This window comes from Sebastes fasciatus, chromosome 1 (genome assembly GCF_043250625.1).
Source record: "Sebastes fasciatus isolate fSebFas1 chromosome 1, fSebFas1.pri, whole genome shotgun sequence".
NCBI lineage: Eukaryota > Metazoa > Chordata > Actinopteri > Perciformes > Sebastidae > Sebastes > Sebastes fasciatus.
Window position 1 is genome coordinate 32601468 of NC_133795.1, and position 20851 is coordinate 32622318.

General features: G+C 43.1%; 1 protein-coding gene across 4 annotated transcripts in view; it reads right to left on the bottom strand.

Moving 5' to 3' along the window:
* Positions 1 to 10817: 10817 nt before the first annotated feature.
* Positions 10818 to 20851, bottom strand: part of pax7a (paired box 7a) — a 51202-nt gene continuing 41168 nt past the window's right edge. For all 4 annotated transcript variants that reach the window (XM_074643880.1, XM_074643871.1, XM_074643862.1 and 1 more), the window contains 2 exons: positions 15236 to 15479; positions 10818 to 13544 (listed from right to left, as the gene is read on the bottom strand). In XM_074643880.1, the coding sequence (XP_074499981.1) occupies positions 13429 to 13544; positions 15236 to 15479 (360 nt within the window). In that variant the 3' untranslated portion in view covers positions 10818 to 13428. The remainder of the gene's footprint in view (positions 13545 to 15235; positions 15480 to 20851) is intronic.

The window sequence follows — 20851 nt, forward strand, 5'->3', positions numbered from 1 at the left end:
ACTTTATTATCACCTAATTACTATCAAATTTGCAGACCTGTAAAATTAAGTGTTACCGAGGAGTTATAGGCTACTTTTCCAGAAAAGGTCTGGGATCAGACTCACCATCCGTAGGATTGTTGGGTCATATTAGTTGTGGCAAAAACACTGCTTAATCACGGTTAGAGGGCATTATTTAAAAAATTAAATAATAATAATATTAGAAAACATCAAATCGAACTGGACTGGTTTTCTGTTTTCATTTCCATCTGCTGTTAGGTTATAACCACTCTGGACTCTTAGCTTGACCAAATGTCCATGCATCACTAATGTTAAATAATCTGAATAATTCATTTAATTAGTGTACTACAACACAGGCAGATTTGTGCAGTGATGCTAAATCTGTTCTGCTTCGGAAGATGTTGGGTATTAAATTGTTCCTGTTCTTGATGTTGCCTTTTTCTGCGTTGTGTCTAATAACGTGGGTCTACCTGTGCCCTGTGAAATTCCCACTAGTCTTTTTTTTTTATTTCATTCTTTTCAACATGAATGGCAGTGTGTGACCTTTAGTTAAAAAAAAAAAAAAAACTCAAGAGGAGAATAATTACAGTTTTCGAGATCCATTCATTTGGAATACAATTTTACAGCGAAGATTGTGTGAAATTATGCATTTTGTTTACGTACATCTGGATATACCAATGTGTGCTTTGTGTTTGCAGTTTGCAGTTTAGGGTTTGGTTTCAGGTGTAGATATATAGAAATTATGTAGATGTTATATAATGATATGCAAATTATTATTAAATTATTAAAAATTAATTCGAATTTTATCACCCTGAAAATCTATTTGTGTTCTGAATATAATACTTGAATTATATTATTATTTATATGAATCCTCTGCTTTATATTTCATTGTTTTTGCTGCAGTCTAAAAAACACTCATTCTGATGGGGGGAAAGACTGCAGGGCTCGGATGTAACATGACAAACAAGGCAGAACATTTCGTTTGGCTTCGTATGAATTAATCAGTGGAAATGGGCAGACATGTTGAGCAAAGAGTCATTTAAGACTCTGCTGAGACACTGATGGAGCCCGTGATTCAATTAGATACTGAGCTCTTTAAAGATGCAACAAGTCTTTTAGCTCGACAACAACCACAGAGACACACAGCTGACTGACACTCACACCTCTGGAAACCTCTGGATGCAGACGACAAGTGATAAGGCCTGCAAAATCTAATAATCTAATAATATAGGGGAAGATTGTGTATTCAGATACTTTATTTTTTATGCAAATGAACATTGTGGGAAATAGTAAAATTGCACCAATGTGCTACTGTGTTTATCATTTAGAGGACCCAGGAGGATGAAAACTTGGTTCATATTTTAAACTAATTTGTACACGAGTACATTTTACATTTCACATCCGTTCAGCATATTTTGTAGCTTATTTGCATTGCACCAGAAACTGGCATTAAACCTGTATAACCATGTAAAGGAAATGTTATCGTAATATGTTATGTTTCGGCGCTTGTTCCAATGTGCAAATATGAGTACGAGTAGGTCTAGGCCTTGTGATTGTGCTGCAAAATAATTTCCCCATGGGGATGAATAAAGTATCTATCTCTGCCATCAGTGTGTATATCTATCTATCTATGCTTGAATTCTGCTTAAAAGCTTAAATTCAGTAGTGTTTTTATGGGTGAGCATCTGACTTATAACGGCTCCTAAAAAATGTAGGGGAAGTTTGGCAAACTCAGCAACACACTCTCTGATTGCAATATGCAATGCGAATTTACCTACCTAAATGTTACCTAAAAGTTTGCACATAACAATTTAACAATATCAGTTTGCTTGACATATAGTACAGTAGTTTATTCCCCTTATTTACAAATATGTGCCTCTATAAACCTAAAGGCCAGTCAATTAATGTATTAGATTGTATGTGCCTGCAAAAATATCAAAATTATATTGTTAGATAAAAGACAATTGTGATGGAATAAGAAAACAACTTTTATGTTTTGCTATTATAGAGAACCACACAGTATATGTATCTGATTTAAACCGTCTTAAAGACACGTTGCTTACGTTGCTTTAAACAGCACTGAATTGTGCCATCAAAGACATTAAGCATTGTTACTGTAGGTGCTATGGGGGCTTCTTCATACAGCCTTTCTCCTATCAATTCTATTGTTTGTCTTTATTAATTAGCAGCCCATTCTCATTCCAAAAAGCGTCAAGTACTGGTTCTTTGTCACGGCCGTCAGCGTTAGACCCACCGGGCTTTCCATTAACTACAATGAAAACCCATCCACGTCAATATTAAACGCTGAGGGAAAGTTCACTGGGAGTGTGGTGACGTAGCTTTAAGAGCGGATGGGAGGGGAGGTGGATGGGTCCAACAAACAGGAGACCGCTGTTTGTGTCCCGTGCGTTACGTTTCACTTTCACGTTACAATCAAATGTTTGTTCTTGTCCCCTGTTCACAACGCTCAGTGTCATTTTCTCTGTACAAACGTAGTAATTTTAAGCCCAACCATGTTGCCTTTTTCCTAAACCTAACTATAATGGTTTTATTACCTGAACCTAGACAAGTGTTCTTGTTTAATTCACAAGATTAAGCACGTGTTTACTGCAAAAGTGACGCCGAGGGGTCTGACAAAGCGTCAGTATGTGACGAGTTGGGATGAGAACGTGTTGTAATCAGACAATTGCAAAAGCATTCTTGCTGCTTAAGTGCTAATTTGCATGTAGCCTATAAACCAGTGGCAGAATGAACGTGATCAAGTGACAGATTCTCGAGTGAAACAACACAAAGTCGATTTTTAGTGTTTTCATGATTTAAATTCAGACATAAGGTATCTGTCTAAGAGCCAGTTAGTGTTTTATTAGCATTTGATTATTACACACTTTGTATTGAAGAGACTAGATGATGGCATGTGGCACGATACGTTTCTCTGTATCTGTGTTTTGCCATTTGGTGGGTGTTGTCGGTGCAGGGTTGAGGCGGCAGGGAGCTGAGCGGCACCGCGGGCCTCATGCTGAGTCCCCTGGTGCTGCCCCCTCTCATCTACGAGAAGAGTCTCTTCCCCCCCTGCTAAGTTTGCAAAGTCCAATTTTCAGCTAATACGGAGGTCGCAACAGCAGGCGCAGAGGGCGTAGTAGGACATAATGGCTATGGGATTGTAAATATTGGTTTTAGAGAGACACAATTGGAGGGCAAGCGGGGAGAAATTTCCATAGAGTATGTGCTGGCGCCATTGGAGGCCTCGGCGCGGCAGAATAGATTTTCCATTCTAGTGTGTCACATTAGATTTTCGGAGGTGCTCAGTGGCAGGTACATGTCATTAGTAACACTTTAGCACAGTAATGAACCTTTTTATTTATCCGGTGCCTCTCTCATGAATGAATAAGGAGCTGCTCTCCAACTGTGCCCAGCCGTGAGGAGCAGACAGAGGAGGCAGAGAGAGAGAGAGAGAGAGGAGAGAGAGGAGAGAGAGAGAGGAGAGAGAGAGAGAGAAAAAGAGGAGAGAGAGAGAGAGGAAAGGGAGAGGAAAGAGAGAGAGGGAGCCGGGAGCACTGTGAAGTCTAAAGGGGAACGTGGAGCCCTGGGGAATGCTGAGGAGGGTTAAATGATCATTATTGTGACACACACTAACACACACGTATGCATCAGTGAACAAAAGAGCATACACACACACACACACACACACACACACACACACACACACACATGCACACTCCCCACCTCCGCTCCCTGGGGTCCTGATCTGACACTCTATTTACACACACATTTACACAGTCGACTCCCTCCTTTATAAAGCTGACAGGTACTTAAGCGGTACATTACTCTGAGGAGCTCAAGCCTCACGGCGGTGTAACCAAACTGTCCATTCAGTGCTAGCCTTGTCTCACTGTTCATTCAATAATGGCCTCAGAGAAATGCACCAGTAACGAGCGGTTTGTAACTGGGCAGGCAGGCCCGGGCCCGGGATGTCTGACGCTAAGCATCAGGACACTTTTTTAAGATGGCCCCGGCTCATCGGTGGAAAAGAAAAATCTGTCAGGGTTCAGTAGCTCGTAGAGACACTGAGATTCAGTCACATGGGAGCTGAGCTCTCCAGACCTGGCGGTACTTGACGTGCGTCTGCTCCTGTTAGTTTCATCAGAAATCAATAGCACAAGAGGATTTTTTGAACATCGCTGAAAGCCAATCAGTGCATATCTGTCTTAGGTCAGTGGCTTGAACCGTTGTTATACAGGTGGCAAAACCTCAATCTGAGCACAACCTCCTCCTCAGGCTCCTCTCAGATCTCAGCCCGGTGCAGTGAAGCGGTTAGAGTGGCAATGGCTAGCGTGGTCAGGGCCCCCATGTCACCCCCAGCATCCTCAGTGTTCATTTCCCTTTCATCTTGAGTGTGAAATCGCTGCCGGTGCAGCGCTGACCTCAGCATTAAGAGGTCAACTATTGAAATCTGATGTGCAGCCTCTCTGGCTGAGGGACTTCAACAGATGGAGGGAAAGAGAGAGGGAAGGTGAGAAATGGAAGGAGGAAAAAAGATCATCTCGTCCACTCGACGGCACTCCGTCTTAAAAAAGTTACTCTGCTCAAAACATGTTCAAGAATCTGTCAGTGGGGTGAGAAGTAGTTGCTGATTTTTGGATCAGGAGCCATTTTCTTGGTTTGTTTCCATTTTGGAAGAATTCTTTGAAAGGAAATCAAAATGTTTAAGAGCAACCATGAGAGTAGATGATGTGGGAAAGTGAACATCTTTATACCCCTGCAAAATGATCACAGTGTTGGACCCCTTTCTGCTCTATAATGGAGATAACGGGGCAGGCGCTTAGGAGTGGTCTCTACGCATATACATATATATATATATATTTACATACTGTATATATATATATATATATAATTTTATTTATTTTGTTTTTGGCTCTCGTGTGTGGAGAACATGTTCTTTTTCGAGAGTACGTTGGAAAAGAGGGTACATATTTGTATTATGCTCCTTAATCCCTGATTGTTTGACCCTTTGGAAATCAATAAATATACTCTTAAAAAAATATATATTTCACAGTCTGAGCCTTTGTTAGTCTGAAGAGAAGTGAAGAGAATATGTGATTATGAATCTGAATACTACAATGAATATTAGTGTCCATTGATTCAAGGTCATGCTCAACATTTGGATATACCGTGTTTGTTTCTCCTTCTAGTTTGTGGTAGTTCCCGACATGTGTTACATCAACATTGATTTTCTAGAAACATTATGTTTTACTAATATCTCGAAACTCCAAAAACTCCAAACTTTGCAGCTTTTGGCAGCTTTCTGCAGAACACATGCCAGAACTTCCTGTCTCCATGTGTTTCAAACACAAGGTTCTGCATTTAAAGTCAATTCGACACCTCATCTCAGTATGAATCCCCTCCGAAAGCATGTGTGATATGAAGCGTCAGAGAAGTTTTGAGGTCTTGTCTCATATTTCCCATCGGCTACACTTTCATCCCTCTCTCTGCAGCAGACCACCCCTAGCAGCCCTGCCCAAATAAGGTGTTCTGCCTTCAATACTCTCCTCTCTGAAGAATCTGAGGAGTTCACAATCTGCCGAAACTTTGGATCTCAAACACAAACATCTTTTATTCAAAGGGCGTCTGTAATCACAAATAAATAGCATTTCTAGCGATGAGCACAAGGCACAAGAGAGAGAGAGAGAGAGAAAGAGAGAGAGAGAGAAAGAGAGAGAGGAGCCTATCTCAGGAGCAGATAACTAGTAGATATGATTCCTCAGATAAGGAGCAGTAATTTGGCTTTTAGAGATAGCTCCGGGGGCCGCTGTGCAGAGCCGTGCTGATTTACTGTGTGTATGGGAGGTTGTTTTTTTCCACATTTTTATCTCTCCTGTTGAAGAGCTTTTCATCTCTGATGATTTTCTCTCCTTTTTTATGTATTTCCCCCAGAAGGTGAGATCACAAACCCACAGAAGGCAGAGTGGCATGTTTTAAAGCGATGGACAAAATACAAATATTTGAAAATGTATTTCATGGTAATTATGTCAGGTTTCATGGCCCTGGCACAGTACTGAGGCACAGCCTGGATGCCTTAATTTGTGTAGAAACTGTAATCATTTGTTCATTTCAAGGTGAAAATTGCATTTTTTAATTTAAATTGTATCCTGCGTGATAGGCTATTATCTAGAAAAATTGTCGCTGTGTATGGCGGTCTATGCCCCGCCGTCACGCCTGTTTGGAGCCCACCTCTCCTGAGAAAGGGCTTATATATGAATCTCCTGACTGAATGCACCCAGCTTGTTCTTCACTTAGGGCCGCCACTGCACTCATTTCCATTTTGTTATTAATATTAATTAGTTTGAGAGCACAGCTCAGATTTCAAATGTAAATCAAGCTCGGCTTCACAGTGATTTTTATCTCGCTCAGATTTCTTAGATTTACAACTTTACTTGGACTTTTTTCTTCTCCATTTTCTTTTTTTTTTTTAAACTGCTTTAAGGGAGGTGTGCATTGGTGTGTGTTTGTGTGTGTGTGTGTGTGTGCAAGTATGTGCACACTTGTATTTGCAATATTAGACAAATAAGTTATATCTCATTTAATTAAATGTAAACAACATAAGTAAAATATATGTTATAATTGGGAATCAGTTCTTGGTAAATCAGACGACTTTAAGCTATGACAATGCCCCATTTGAGCTCCTGCTTTTTCCTTATACATGACAGATTGTCTATCTGTAATACCTGAGAGGGGTAACCATGAAATTCAAAATACCTCAAATGTTCTGAAAATAAGATCCCCTCCCTATGCAAAGCACTCAGTTGGGTGGGAGATATATGCACACCAAGCTGTGCGTCTGTGTCTGTGTCAGTGGGATCCTTGAGGTGACGAGCACAAAGCTGAGGCTCAGGTACACGGCGTATGCTGGCATAATTACAGGATTTGGGGGATTATTATACTGTAAGTGCTTTCATGGCGACAGCTGGGAGCTTTTTACTCCCCGTGACACATAATCTCAAAGAATAAAACCAAGACCCCCAGAGCATCTCTTAATCATTTCTTAGCATACCTGCACACGGCTCTGAACTCTCTTTCTGAAGACAGATTTGTAAAATTAGAATATAATTATCATATCTGCTGTAAATCATTCTAAAGTCATGTTTTCAAACACATATTTTCTTTAAAATGGGGACATATTTTTTTTGGCCTGTTTTTCTGCACTTGGAGGCCCTCGCTGGCTCTTCTTCTTCATGGCTTCCCTGAGTCTTCAGCAGCGGCAGGCTATTTATCACAGCATGGCCAGGTTCAGGAGCCTGCTCCTAAATTAGATCTGAATCAGGGCCTCTATTCCATGGCTCAATTTGAAAGTGAGTATGACCAGGCTGAGGCTGTGACTCCTCCTGAGCGATAGGGCCTCCTGGTCTCGACGGCGAGGCTCAGGAGTTTCATTTCCATCCCTGTGATCTAAACAAACCCATTACCGCCAGCCATTTATGCACAGGGGCAGTACGCGAGCCCCGGGCCTGAGGACACAGCCCCACGGCTAAGCTACCGTGGCACAGAGCCACCTTCAATGGCCCTATGTCCATATAGAGAGAGAGAGAGGGGAGAGGAGGAGCGGAGAGCTCGGGCCTCTGCACTTTATCTAAACCACTCCAGAGAGGCGAGTGGAATCGGCTCTTGTGGGCTCTGTTTATCCTCTGCTCCTGTAGTCAATCAATTAGGGGATCAAAGGGGGAGATGAGGGAAGTGTCACAAAGCTCTCCCACACACCAGCGCCTGAGCTGCCACCTCGTCCAGTCTGAGTGACAGCAGACCGGAGGGAGACAAAACTCCCGGGCCGGCACCTCAGGAGACGAGCTGGAGCAAAGGGGACAACCATAGCACATGCCAAGGTCTAATCTGGACAACCAGAACACAAACTTTTAGAGGAATATGTGAGGGATGACACACAGCAGACAAAGAGCCACCTGACAGTGCATATTAAATATGTTGAGAGGATTCACTGAAACCCTTCAGAGTGAACTAAAAAATATCAACTTAGTTTGTTGACCCTGCCTTATTGACATGCTTTTCCAGAGCCCAACAACACTGTTTTTATTATTTTTTTAATATGTGTTTTGTAATTAGACACTGAAGAGAATTTCCACTTGCGTCAAACTGAACTGAGCCTCGATGATGTGATAACGCTGCAGTTTGAGGCTGATTTGAATCTGTACATCTAAAGTGAATACTAAATATTCTGCGTCTATTTATACGAGCTGAGGCTCTTCAAATCTCTCAAGTATGAAACATGAATGGCAGTTACCTCACGATAACAGTCTGAATAGAAGTTTATTCAGATGAGGCCTCACTTTATTTAGCATCAAAATCTATCTCCTAATACAATTTGATGTTAATGATGTTAATACTTGTGATTAGTGATGCCTTTAATTGGTTTCATTTACTTGCAAATGAACAGTAAAGTATTGGTTATGATTTTGCACTATGTAAAATGTAAATCCAACTTGGCATGATGTGCTGTCTTTACTAATTTACACCAGATTATAGGCATTTTATGGCTGCATATCCAACATGTTTGAAGTGTGTGTCAGGACTGAATGAACATACCTTTGACATACCTCCAGCAGTGCTGATGTAAAAAGTGAATGAGCTCAAGTGTAATATAAAACACAGCGGATGCTTCCACAGCACACCGGTTAGTTCCCCTGCATTCACACCATACCGCAGAGATTTGCAGACAACATTCCTCGGTCAGCGGCGGGAGAGGAGAGTGCTGCTGGTCAGCGGGCACAATGAATGACTTCCTACAGCTGCAACCAGACACGCTCTCGGTCTGCGTCTCTGAGTCGGGGCTGTCTGAGCTCTCATCACTCCCTAATCACATCACCAGCACTGGAACAGTCTACTGGTGGCCTCCACTAATGGACTTGAACACACATGGAGGACACACACAAGCACAGGCTATGTGTATATACGTACTTGTATATGTATACAGTATGTGCACAGGTGCACTCATAAACTTGCTTTTACTTGTGTGATTTTCCTTTTTTATAAATTTTTTAATGAGCATTATTGAAGGGTATACCTGAGACCCAAGATTTCCATTGCCAACGACTGCTTGCTGTAATTGTTGTGCATATGATGAACAGAGAATCTTGAAATTTCACACTAGGGCTGCAACTCGATTTAATCAATCATTACATTTTTGGTCTATTAAATGTCAGAAGATACAGAAAATCACCTATCAGAGCCCAAGGTGATGTCTTCACACTGCTTTTTTTGTCCGAGCAATAGCTCAAAATATAAAGATATTCAATTCACCATGATATACAACGGAAAATTCTCACATTTGAGAAGCTGAAAGCAGGGAATTTCTGTCATTTTTGTTTAAAGAATGACTTAAACGATTAATCAATTATAGATATTGTATATTATTATTATTGTAGATTAATTTAATGTAATAGATCAACTAACCAATCACACTACTCCCCACATGGTAAAACCACCTGAAATCAAAATGTAATATGTTTTAAAGGCACTAGTACAGTGCTCGTTCGGCAGATGGCTTGGCCTCCGGTATTGCTGCTTTCTGGAGAACCGCTCATCCAAACAACGTCACACTCCACACTGCACTTCTTTTGGTCCTCAGCAATACACCTGCCAAGTGTGAAGTCGATCGGATGGGCAAATCGAAGGACAAACAGACATACAGTTAGACAGACAGAGACTCCTTCCTGAAAGCATTGTTTTTTGTTTAAAAAATGACTTACAGCTGAAGTAGGCCAGATTGGAGCAAATATGATTCAAAAAAGGTATTTTAATAAAACGGTCGCTATATCGTGACAGTAGTACATGAAACAGGTAACCTGAAAAAAATCAGGTGCCTCTGTGTCCTCCGCTGCTCCTAACGGCATCTGCAAGATTTCACTTACCGGACGAAAACAAGAAGTAAGAGCTGATCTGAGGTCTGTGGCCATAAGAGCAGGCTGTCGATCACTCACGAACTCTGATCAAACGGTCAAACTAGGCAGCGCTGATCAAATATGAATCAATATTCAGTTACGTTAATGCCTATTTCTCTCCTCAAATGTTTTCAGAATCATCTTGTAGTGTACTGTTTAGCTGTAAAATGAGAAAGTTTGTGATGCGGCTGCCATGTTGAGATCTGTTGAAGGAACGCCAAGTTTTCATCACATGACCGGGGCACAGCCAATAGGAACGCTCGCTCAAAGAAATGACCTGTGTTTTTTTAAAGCCTGAAAACAGAGCCGAGGAGGTGCGGTAGTCTAGTTTTCTCTCAGAACACTTGAATTACAATATGCTGAAAGGTTATTATGGAATTTTTGCACAATGACGACAAAAATATACTGCCTACTGAAGCTTTGAATACAGTCTGTGATAGCAGGCCGCTGGGCAGATGAAAGCTTTCTGAAAGCAGAGAATTTCTGTCATTTTTGTTTAAAGAATGACTTAAATAATTTATCAGTTATAGATATTGCTGTAGATTTGTTTAATGTAATCAATTAATTGACGAATCACACTCTTTCACAAACTCACACGTGTTGAAACCACCTGAAATCAAAATGTAATAAGTTTTAAAGAGGCTAGTGCGGTGCGTGTTTGGCAGATTGCTTAGTCTCCGGTGTTGCTGCTTTCTCAAGAACCGCTCATCCAAACATCTTCACACTCAACACTGCACTTCCTTTGGTTTTCAGCAATACACCTGCCAAGTGTGAAGTTGATCGGATGAACAACAAACAGACATACAGAGACTCCTTCCATTTTAGTTGGACAGAAAAACAACTCACACAATAAAAAAGAGACAGATGTCAGAATCAGTTTTGGATCTTTAATTGATAACAGTTACGCCAGTGTTACAGTAAACACACCAACAGGCTGAAGGTAGTAAATACCAGTACAAGTTTCCCACTACTCTAATACTTCATACAGCAGAATAAATTATACCATGATAATATACACACATGCGAAACAGAAAAAGGAGTAAAGCAAAGCACAGATGTCAGAAAGCAACTAAACAGGTTAAGGGTCAAACAGACGGGGAGGGGGGATAAGGAGTCGTATGCTTTAAATATCCAAATGTTTATTGACGCAAGTGTTAGAAATGGGTTTGATACACTAAAGACGATTCTAAAATTCTTCCTTTTTAAAATATACACATGAGTGAGGCGTCTAAGCGGAGCAGACGGAGCTGCTGCGATTCAGTGCGGAGTCAGCGTTGCTTCGACTTCTTCTCCTGAAGTCTTATTGGTCCACAAATCAAACGTGACTCGATTCAGTTTCCCAGAGCAGAGATGCCGCGTTCGCCAGCTTCATCGCCATCCTGAACCGTTGGTAAAGTCCCACACCCAAAGTCTCAGGGTTCAGATGTGTCAGGTCCATGGTCCAGTCAAGTCTGGTCTGCACTAATACTCAGTCTGTGAGATCAGGCGGTCAAAAACACACATTTCAACCACCTTTCTAATATACAGCGGTCCTGTGGTCCAGGGAGTCTATCCAAGCTTTCACTTTCCATTCAGCTCAGTTTGATCCTCTTTTATACACTTTTTAATTGGAACATTTTTTTTATGGAAATTATGTTTTACTAATTTATACAAATTCGTTTTGACCTGGGCCCAAAAACAGGAACAAAACTTTTGGTCAAAACAGGTAAACCAATTAAATACAATTAAAAACAAAACCAACAGAAAACAAGCCAGTTAAGGAAACTCAAATCAAACATTTACTTCCACAGATCCCTTGCTTACCTACCACTCGACATAGTTTTGTTTTAGTATAAAACATACTCTTTATAAACAAACAATACACAATCTGCTCCAGCTACTGTACAGTTTTTGAAAGGCGACTGAGGACCAGATCATCATCACACTGATGCCAAAGAAAACATCACACACATCTCAAGGGAACAGCTGGTCCTGGATCGTGTCAAAAGTCAACTATGAGTGCTACACAAACGTCTCGTATCCACTAAATCTTTTTCTTCTTTTTGTACATTTCAGTGAGTACGTCGAAGCGGAGGATTAGAGGGGGTCCGAACCAGAGAGGGGGGCCAATCAGTGGTGTTACCTGTGCCCTTTCACGACTGACTGGATTATCTGATTTTCCAGAGTGCATGTGAATGGCACAGCTTGTGTACTTTTTAATCTCATAACAGAAAGCGCTGGAATGCCTGTAGTTTATTCGTAGATGGAGACGGAGGAATGTTTCGAAGGAATGCTTGTTTTAGTCCGAGAGAGCGGAAACCAACTGAAGGTGCATTTACAAAATGAGCTAATCACTATATAAAAACAGAAATACTGGCTGGTAAATGGGAAGGGTCACTGTGAATTAGCTTTGACATTATTTTCGTGTGATTTTAATCTGCTTTACACTGTTAAAGTCACACAGGGTTTCCTGGCAGATGGGATTTGAGAGGAGTAGAGGGGGGGAGGGATTGTGTTAGCCCTCCTTGGCAAGGTCCATATTTCTAAACAAAATACATTAATTTCCCCAATCCTGTTTTTGCAAACAATGCCGCCCTCCCCATGGACCGCGGCTAAGGATGGGATGGAGGTTAGAAGGGGAAAGCTATTGGCGGCCAAAACGCTGCTTTAATTCCCTGCAGAATCCATCCAGCCAGACTTCCCACAGAGTGGCCAAGTTCTTTAGGAATGTCAAGATGAATATGAAAAGTGGGAAGGTCAAATCGCTCACGAACATTAGAGCCCAGGGAACAGGCAGAGGAGCAGCAGCTTGGAAAACAATCATCCTCTCTTAGTGTGACACGCGAAACATGCACACGCAACAGACACTCATCATCCAGTCGTGTTTTACACACCGACATCTAACAGAGAAAAGAGATACGAATGGAATCAAAGAACAACATAAATCACATTAACCATAATCATATAACAGCAACAATAATCTTAACAATATCAAAAAGGAACAAGAATAAGAGTCGTTCAAATGATATTGGCTTTGTTAACTACTATGAACAGCAAGGTCAAAGTACATGTTGTTGATGGCTCTAAATGTGTGCTGGACTGCAGCCATGACAAACAGGAACCCGGGCCAAGGCGGCCGACCATCCTCGGGTGATCTTCGGTCCCGTCTGGCCTTCTGGGGGAAAACAAAGCAGGGTTTGGGGCTGGAGGAAGGAGAGTACAGGGAGCAGGCAGGGACGCCTAAAAGGTTGAGAAGAGAGGGTGCAGAGCCGCCTGGTGGTTGACAATGGCGTGAAAACTTTAGTTCCATTCCCCCGTTGTGCTTTTGTCACACTCGCGAGCGTCACTTTCTCTCAGCGAGGCTGCGTGTCTGTGCGCTGATGTCATGGCCCGGCTGCAGAGCGAGCTGGAGTTGGGAGTCCAGACTTGATGGAGCATGGAGGAGGGTGGCAGAGGGCGGAGGAGAGTGGCGCAGGGTGCGACCTAGGGGTGGGGTGGGAGGGCTTTAGTAGGCCTGTCCCGTCTCCACCTGCAGCAGTCCCAGCACCGCCGAGTGGTCTCCGAGTTTCATCCTCCTCTGGGTGGACAAGCTCACGTTCTTGGCCAGGTAGTCCACAGCAGCTGCACAGAAACGACAGGAAAAAAAGCACACGTCAGACAGGTGACGTGCGTCCCATTCACTCTCATTTCATTCCTCTGATTAATAAGTTGTGGCAGAAGCGAGTGAGTCAAAGGGAAAACAATTCACAGAGAGAGAGTGAAAGATAAAAACCCCTCCCCTGTCCCTTGTCTGAGGTTGGCACGCCGCTGGCATGGAGCATGTGCATCCTGGTAAAGTCTCCATGCTGTCACTCAGGCGGCTCCCCGTGTGTGTTCTGTGTGCCAGTCTTCATTACACTTGGCATCTCTGATTTCATGCCCTCCACACTCCACATGGCCGATCATTTTCATCCTCAGACAGCAGCTCTCTCCTCTCTCCTCCATTCATTACCCATCTACTGTGCTCAATCACCATCTTAATTAACCTCACATCAGCTCACATCCGCACTGCCATCAGTTTCTTTGCTCGCTGACAAAACACTGGTGCGCACACACATACACGCACACACAAAACGTGACGGATTGGCACGCGCTCACGTGCATTCCCGCACAACAACAGAAAAAAAGAAAGATGCACAATGCAGCGGAGCGCTGCTAGAAGCTGCATATAAATACAAACAAATGTGGGCTAGCTGGCGCTGGCTGACTTGTTGGGGAAGTGTGCTTCATTTTACCTCTTATGAATGGCTGTGACAGCATCAGTCAATTATGCTAATCTAATAAAGCAAACTCTTTCCTGCCCTGAGGGTGTGTGTGTGTGTGTGTGTGATGAAGAAGAGAGGGAGAGGTGGGCAAGAGGACACTGTGGCCCCTGAGGGTGTGCCGTTCTTTGAAGTGGCCCTCTCCTCTTTCCCATCCAAGTGGAGTGGGGTGTGACTAAGGCAGCTCTCTAGGAGGATGGTGTTGGGGGGGGGTCTTTATCAAGAGCACGTGTCTGCCTCCTCCAACCAAGGGGCAAAGGTCAGGAGGCTCTCTTGCCTGGGAGTTGGGCATCACTTCATACGCTTTTTAAATTTAGTCAACTTAAACCTGCAGTAGGCAGAATATGTTTGGCATCATTGTGTAAAAACTCCACAATAACCTTTCAGTATATTGTAAGTGTTCTGAGAGAAAACTAGACTTCTGCTCCTCCTCATGGCTCTGTTTTCAGGCTTTAAAAAATCTAGCCCGTGACGGGAGACTTTGGCCAATCACAGGTCATTTCAGAGAAAGAGCGTTTCTATTGAGCGCTCCTATTGGCTTTGTTCTGGCTGGTGGGTGGTGCTTGGTATTTCCTCAACTGATCTCAACATGGCTGCTGGGTCACAAACTTTCTTATTTTTACAGCTAAACAGTGCACTACAAGATGTTTCTGAAAACATTTGAGGTGAGAAATAGCCATTACAGTTACAGAATATTGATTCATATTTGATCAGTACTGCCTAGTTTGACCGTTTGATCAGAGTTAGCGAGTGATTGACAGACAGCCGGCAAGGCTCCAGCTCAGCTCTGATTGGTTGTTTTCCTCAGTTCTGTAAAATCTTACAGATGTCTTTAGGAGCACCGGAGGACACAGAGGCACATGATTTTTTTCAGATTACTGTTTTATAAAAAATACTTTTTTTAATCATATTTGCTCCAAATCTACCTAATTTAAGAGGAGGATATAAAAGAATGACTCGCACAACACCACAAACATACAGTTTATAAGTGTCAAGGCAGGGTTTACTCACTCTGGCCGTACTGGCTGTACTGGTAGCCTGCAGTGACGGGGTCCACGCTGTAGCTGGTGGCGCTGTAGGTGGGGGGGCAGTATGACTGGGTGGAAGCCAGGCTGTCCTTGATGCTGTCAGAGCGCTGGCTGCAGCTGGCTGAGATGGGGTTGGAGCTCTCCAGGCTGCCGTGCAGGGGGGAAATGGAAAAGTCGTGCTGGGGCTGGGAGGGTACGGCGCTGGGGTTACTCAGAATACTCATCACCTGGGAGGGGAAGGGGGAACGGAGGATGTTAGAAATTTGGAAAATTGAGGATCAAAGCATTGACAGAGTTGAGGGAAAGTACTTTTTTTCTGCAAATATAGTGCCATCCTAGCACTTCACGGTACAGATGCCAATAGAAATACACCATTTCAACTTTGAAATAGGGAAAGGGAAAAACTTCCCCATTTTTTTTTAAAGAGCAGGGGGAAGGATACGAGGAGGGTGATGAGGTTAAAAAAAGGAGAAAGGGAACAAGAGATACTGTTTCCATTAGCTGGCGCTGCCAGTAAGTGTTCTGCTGTGGGACAGAAGGGTCCCAGGGTGATAATAGACCCACCATCCGTGCCAGACAGCCCCTGTCCCGGAGCCTGAGGCCTGAGCCCGAGCCTACAGCACAACAAGCACCAAGGGAGTCCCTAATCCCTCGCCCCTAGCCTACCCATCTCATGAATAGTAATGGAGTTGGAACTGGTAAATGATCCCCTCAGATCCCCACACAAAGTAGGCTCCACAAACCTTACTGAGGGGCCCGCTGATACTGCAGGTTGAGGCTCGCCTGAATATCACAGTGTGTATATTATTCATAGTGCATAAAAGCTTCCAATTCAATATTCTAGATTAATGTAATAGCATGTGACACTCGTCAGAAGAAGGTCTCAAAATATGTTAAAATGGAAGAGATTACCTCTAGTGCTAGCCCAGTCTGGAGCACAGCGGCCCAGAACACTGTGAAGAATTTACTTTTCTTATGCTGCGAGTTTCTTTAAGTGAAAAAGGAAAGTGGAGTGTGTGCGTGTGTGTGGGAGGGGGGGTGGTAAAAAGGGGAATTGTCCCACACATGCTTCCCTCCTATAGGCAGGGAAGCCTTCCCTTCAACATCAGGTTCATGTTGAGTTTTGCTATGCTGCACTGGCCTTTGGCCCCTTGGCTGCTAAACCAATTAGCCCATCATGGAGGTGGTTACACAGGGGTGATTCACGCACGCAGACATACGTTTGCATGCAAACGGACACATAGAGGCGACGCAGGGGCAAGCCAAACAGTCCGCAAATGATGCACTACGCCAGGAGTACCGCTCAGAGGGAGAATTAACCGTATTCTGCAAATTAACCAGAAAAAGGCCTCCCATGAAATATGAAGCATCAGAAACATAAAGGCTGTTTAGTCATTTCCACATGTTAATTCTATCAGTATGGGAACCCCCCCCCACAACCCTCGTCCCCTCCACATCTGCGGACAAAGCATGTGACATGTATCCATAAGAGGGAGATTCATGGCTCTCTTCATGCCGGACACATGTGATGCTTCCTCCCATATGGAGCCGAGCTGCACACTCTGAGGAGGAGGAGGAGGAGGAGGAGGAGGAGGAGGAGTGTGTGTCCTGATGGCGGAGAGAGTGAAGTGGGGGGGGGGGCTTGTTAAGTGTCCTGAGAGAGACAGCTGCAGGGCACGAGTCCATTTTAGTCATTGGTTAATTGGAGCTTGATTACATCGCTTCCTTATGAAATAGAATAGCCAACAATTGGCCCGATTATTATTCATGCTCATAAAAGTTCTTCAAAAGAAAATGACGTCTTATCGCTGACATTGTGGCAGTTTTTTGCTATTTTAGCGAATTAGGATGAGACGACCACTTTAGAGAGTCTAACGAGTGTTGTCATCTGTGAGGACGTCGCCATCCGTCACTCGTCCTTCTGCCGGAAGAGGATTCTCGCTTCATGATTTTGCTAGTTTTTTTTGTTCACTATAACAAAAATCAATGCTGTTTCAACATCGCCCTCTCAATCTGATGAAGGTACAGATATAGAGAGATGAACGTATGTTTCAAGTGCCAGGTGTTGGGAGTAACTTCAGCCTCTCACCAAAGTTGTCTTATTCCACCCACATCTACAGTATTTTATGTTTTCCGCGGGTTAATTTTAACTGCATGGCTTTGCTACTTTGATGTCCCCATAAAGTCCTCTCACTTCACATGCAGGGGTTAAATGATACTTCGTCGCGTGAGCTTGTAAAAGCCGTTTGCAGCCTTCACATATTTCTGTTGCTACATGTGATGTAAAACTAAACTTTATAGATATTAAATTCTGGCACAGAGTCAGTGAATTTACTCTCAGAGAGGAATAAAAAGCTTTTTGTTAGATTTTATATATATATAACATGCACGCAGCTTGATAGACATTAATGGATGGATTAATTGATGGAGTTTTGCTGAATGGGGTCTGGTGCACCAGGATGTCCCTCAAGTGTTAAATTACACCTCTCAGTATACACACAGGTGCATTAAACACGACTTGTGGAGTTTGAATTAGAGTCAAATTTTAGAGCTGAGAAAAAAAAAATACATAATTTTTTCCTAACATACACTCTTGCAGAGAAGACTTCCTCCCTGCTTCCCTCCCTCCCTCTCCTCTCCTCTCCTCTCCTCTCCCCCACCTCCCTCTCTTTTCTTGCATACAGCGTCCTCAGCAGCCCAGAGTTCGTTTGTTGTTTGACGTTGTGTGAGTGCTGGTTTGGGAGATAATGTGAGCCAGGACCTAGTTTAAAGGACAATGCTCCAGGGCCTTCCCTGCCTCTCTCTCACCCCCCCCCCCCCTCCCCTCCCCCACCCCTCCCCTCACCCTCTCCTTCTCCTTTTTCCGCTCCCTCTCTACAGATAGATTACTTTATAAATAATAATAAAAAAGTAATTAATTCTCTCAACTTCTGAGCCCTCCAGCCTGTGGCGAAGTGAAGGGGGGTGGTGGGGGGAGGGAGTGTAAATTGATACAATGTGCATCCTTTCAGATAAATAAATAGCGCACTTGAAACACAAAAAGAGGCCCTTTCATACCTCCCTAATTTCTTCAACAGTCAAATTACAGTTTTTTTTTTGTCTGCGTGAATGTTTGACGAGATGTTCTTTGTTGGATTTCTTTCCAGAATAAAACAATGTGACGGAGACAGAGCTGAGAGAAACACTGTGAGTGATACAAGAAAAAATAAAAACAAAAAGAAGGGGGGAAAAGGCAGAAAAGAAATAGAGAGCAGATGTGCTGCAGCACCACTATGTTTTATTCAAAGTTGTTGGTGTTATTGCACTTTTTCAGTTTAGTTCTAATATAATTGACAATATTTAAATGTGCAGCATTTATGCCTTTTTATACTTAGCAGTATGTGCCTCAAATCTAGTGTTTGTTCTTGTTCAAGCACCTGGCGATAATAAGTGGGCACATGAACTAAAACAACACAAATTCACAAATGTGAAAAAGGAAACGGAGCAGTGAAAATATGATAGCCTATAGAAAGAGGGCGAGAGGGGCAGAAGAGGGAAGAGAAAGTGATACAGAGTGAGTGAGAGGAAAGTGGAGGCTTTGGGAAGTACAAAGACTCCTGTAGGACTGCGCTGGCCTGAGGGCTAGCCTGCCTGGAGAGCTGATAGGAGCCCCTTCTGTTCCATCCCCGGCGCCAGCGCCAACACACCCCACTCCACAAATACTCTTAATCTGCGCAAGACTGGATTAGTTCCTCTGTCACCGATAGCACCCTGTTCTGCCCAAATCAAAATGCCCCCAAGATGTACCTTTAAGTTAGGCAGAGGTCACCGGGGCAGGCTGGGAAAAAATGAGCCCTCCAAATGTCTGTAAGTTATCTGAGTGGTGCAGAATAGCATCTTGCACCTTAGCAGATCTGCCTGGCTGATATACTCGCTTCAGCAGAGAGTGATTAAAGATCCACAGTGATGACACTGAATTTCAGATCAATATTTGAAGGCCAGTCCTGAGGGTGTGATTACAGGACGAGAATATATACTGTTTAATTCTGACACCCAGGAGTCACACAGAGCCAGTGTCTGGAAAGTGTATGACTTTGACAACTGCAAAATCTGAAATATAGACATTTAAAAATAAAAATATTATATTTTAATAGATATAAAAATATATATTATATTTTAATATAAATATATATATTATGCTTAATAAGAAACAAATAAAAGAAACATATATTATTTTAAACATATATTAAAGTATTTATATTACATTTGAATATAATAAATGGTATATATATAATACAAAATAAAAATAAAATATATTTATTTATGCATTTATATATATACATATACATATGTATATATGCAGAAAAAATATAGATATTTTCTTTAATAGCTTTGCTGAATAAAACTTTCATTGCTACAAATCCTCATTTAAAAAAAATCTGAATCCAACATCTAATAACCTGAAACAAAACCAACATGAAGGAATAAATAAGAAATGAAAATATCAGGGACCCCCCCTCCCAAGTCAGTCGACTCCTGCTCCCACAGCGTCCCACCCTTCCCCCATCCCTCACATGAGAGGGCCGGCCCAGCGGGCAGTAAGGCCCCTCATCTGAGCAGACAAAATGACTATTTAAAAATAACAGTGATTGCATAAATTGAATTAAAGCGTTTTGGTCACGGTGGAGGTGGCGCGAGGGGTGGCGTGGGGCCGCAGCAGACAGTCGGGACGGTGGCAGGCAGCAGATGACGGGCTCTGGCCTGCATGCCACTGCGTTAATTGGCCTCGGCACATTAATAAAAACTGAAAAGTGTCTTCCACCATGCAGCGCCATAGGATGAAAAGACAGAATGAGAGGTGGAATGGGAGGAAGGGTGGGGGGATGCTGGAGGGAGAGGAATGGGCCTTTGAAGAATGTGGTCCGTATGGGGGGGTTGGTGGTGGTGGTGGTGGGGTGCTAATTGTGTTCAATTAATTGGCTGATTGGCAGTGACAGAATCTGGGCACTGACAAGTCAGGCACAGATGAGGACGATTAGTGGGCACTGGAACAAGCTGTCACTCCTCACAACATGTTAGCCATCCTGCGCCTGTGTCTCCTCTCCCTGTGAAGCCGTTCATGCGTACAAAGAAAAGCTGAAACAAGTGGAAAAGGAATATTTATTTTAAGGTTGTCCATACCTCATTCATTTCATTAAGCTAAATCCTCTCCAGCCCACTTTAGCTCGTGCTAGTTTTAGTGTTGAAGAAAGCACAGCTGCTCAAGCTGCTCAAGCTGCGAGGAAGGTCCCCCCCCCCGCCAACCCCCCGCTCCTAAACATCCCACAGTATAAGCTATAAACTTGGCCCTGCGCTAACCAGAGGTTAATATGCCGTCTATTGGACTGCAATTGGAGAACGTGTGGGGAGCAATCCTCTATTCTCTGCTAGTGATATGCTTGAGTAACTATGGGATGGATTCAGCCACTGGGAACAAGAGAGGCCCCTTCAAAGCGCGCGCGCACACACACACACACACATACACACACACACGCACACACACAGACTTCAACTCTCCGCACCTTGCACCAACGCCTCTTCTAAATTAAACGGCAGATTTTCTGATTCCAGGAGAGTGGTT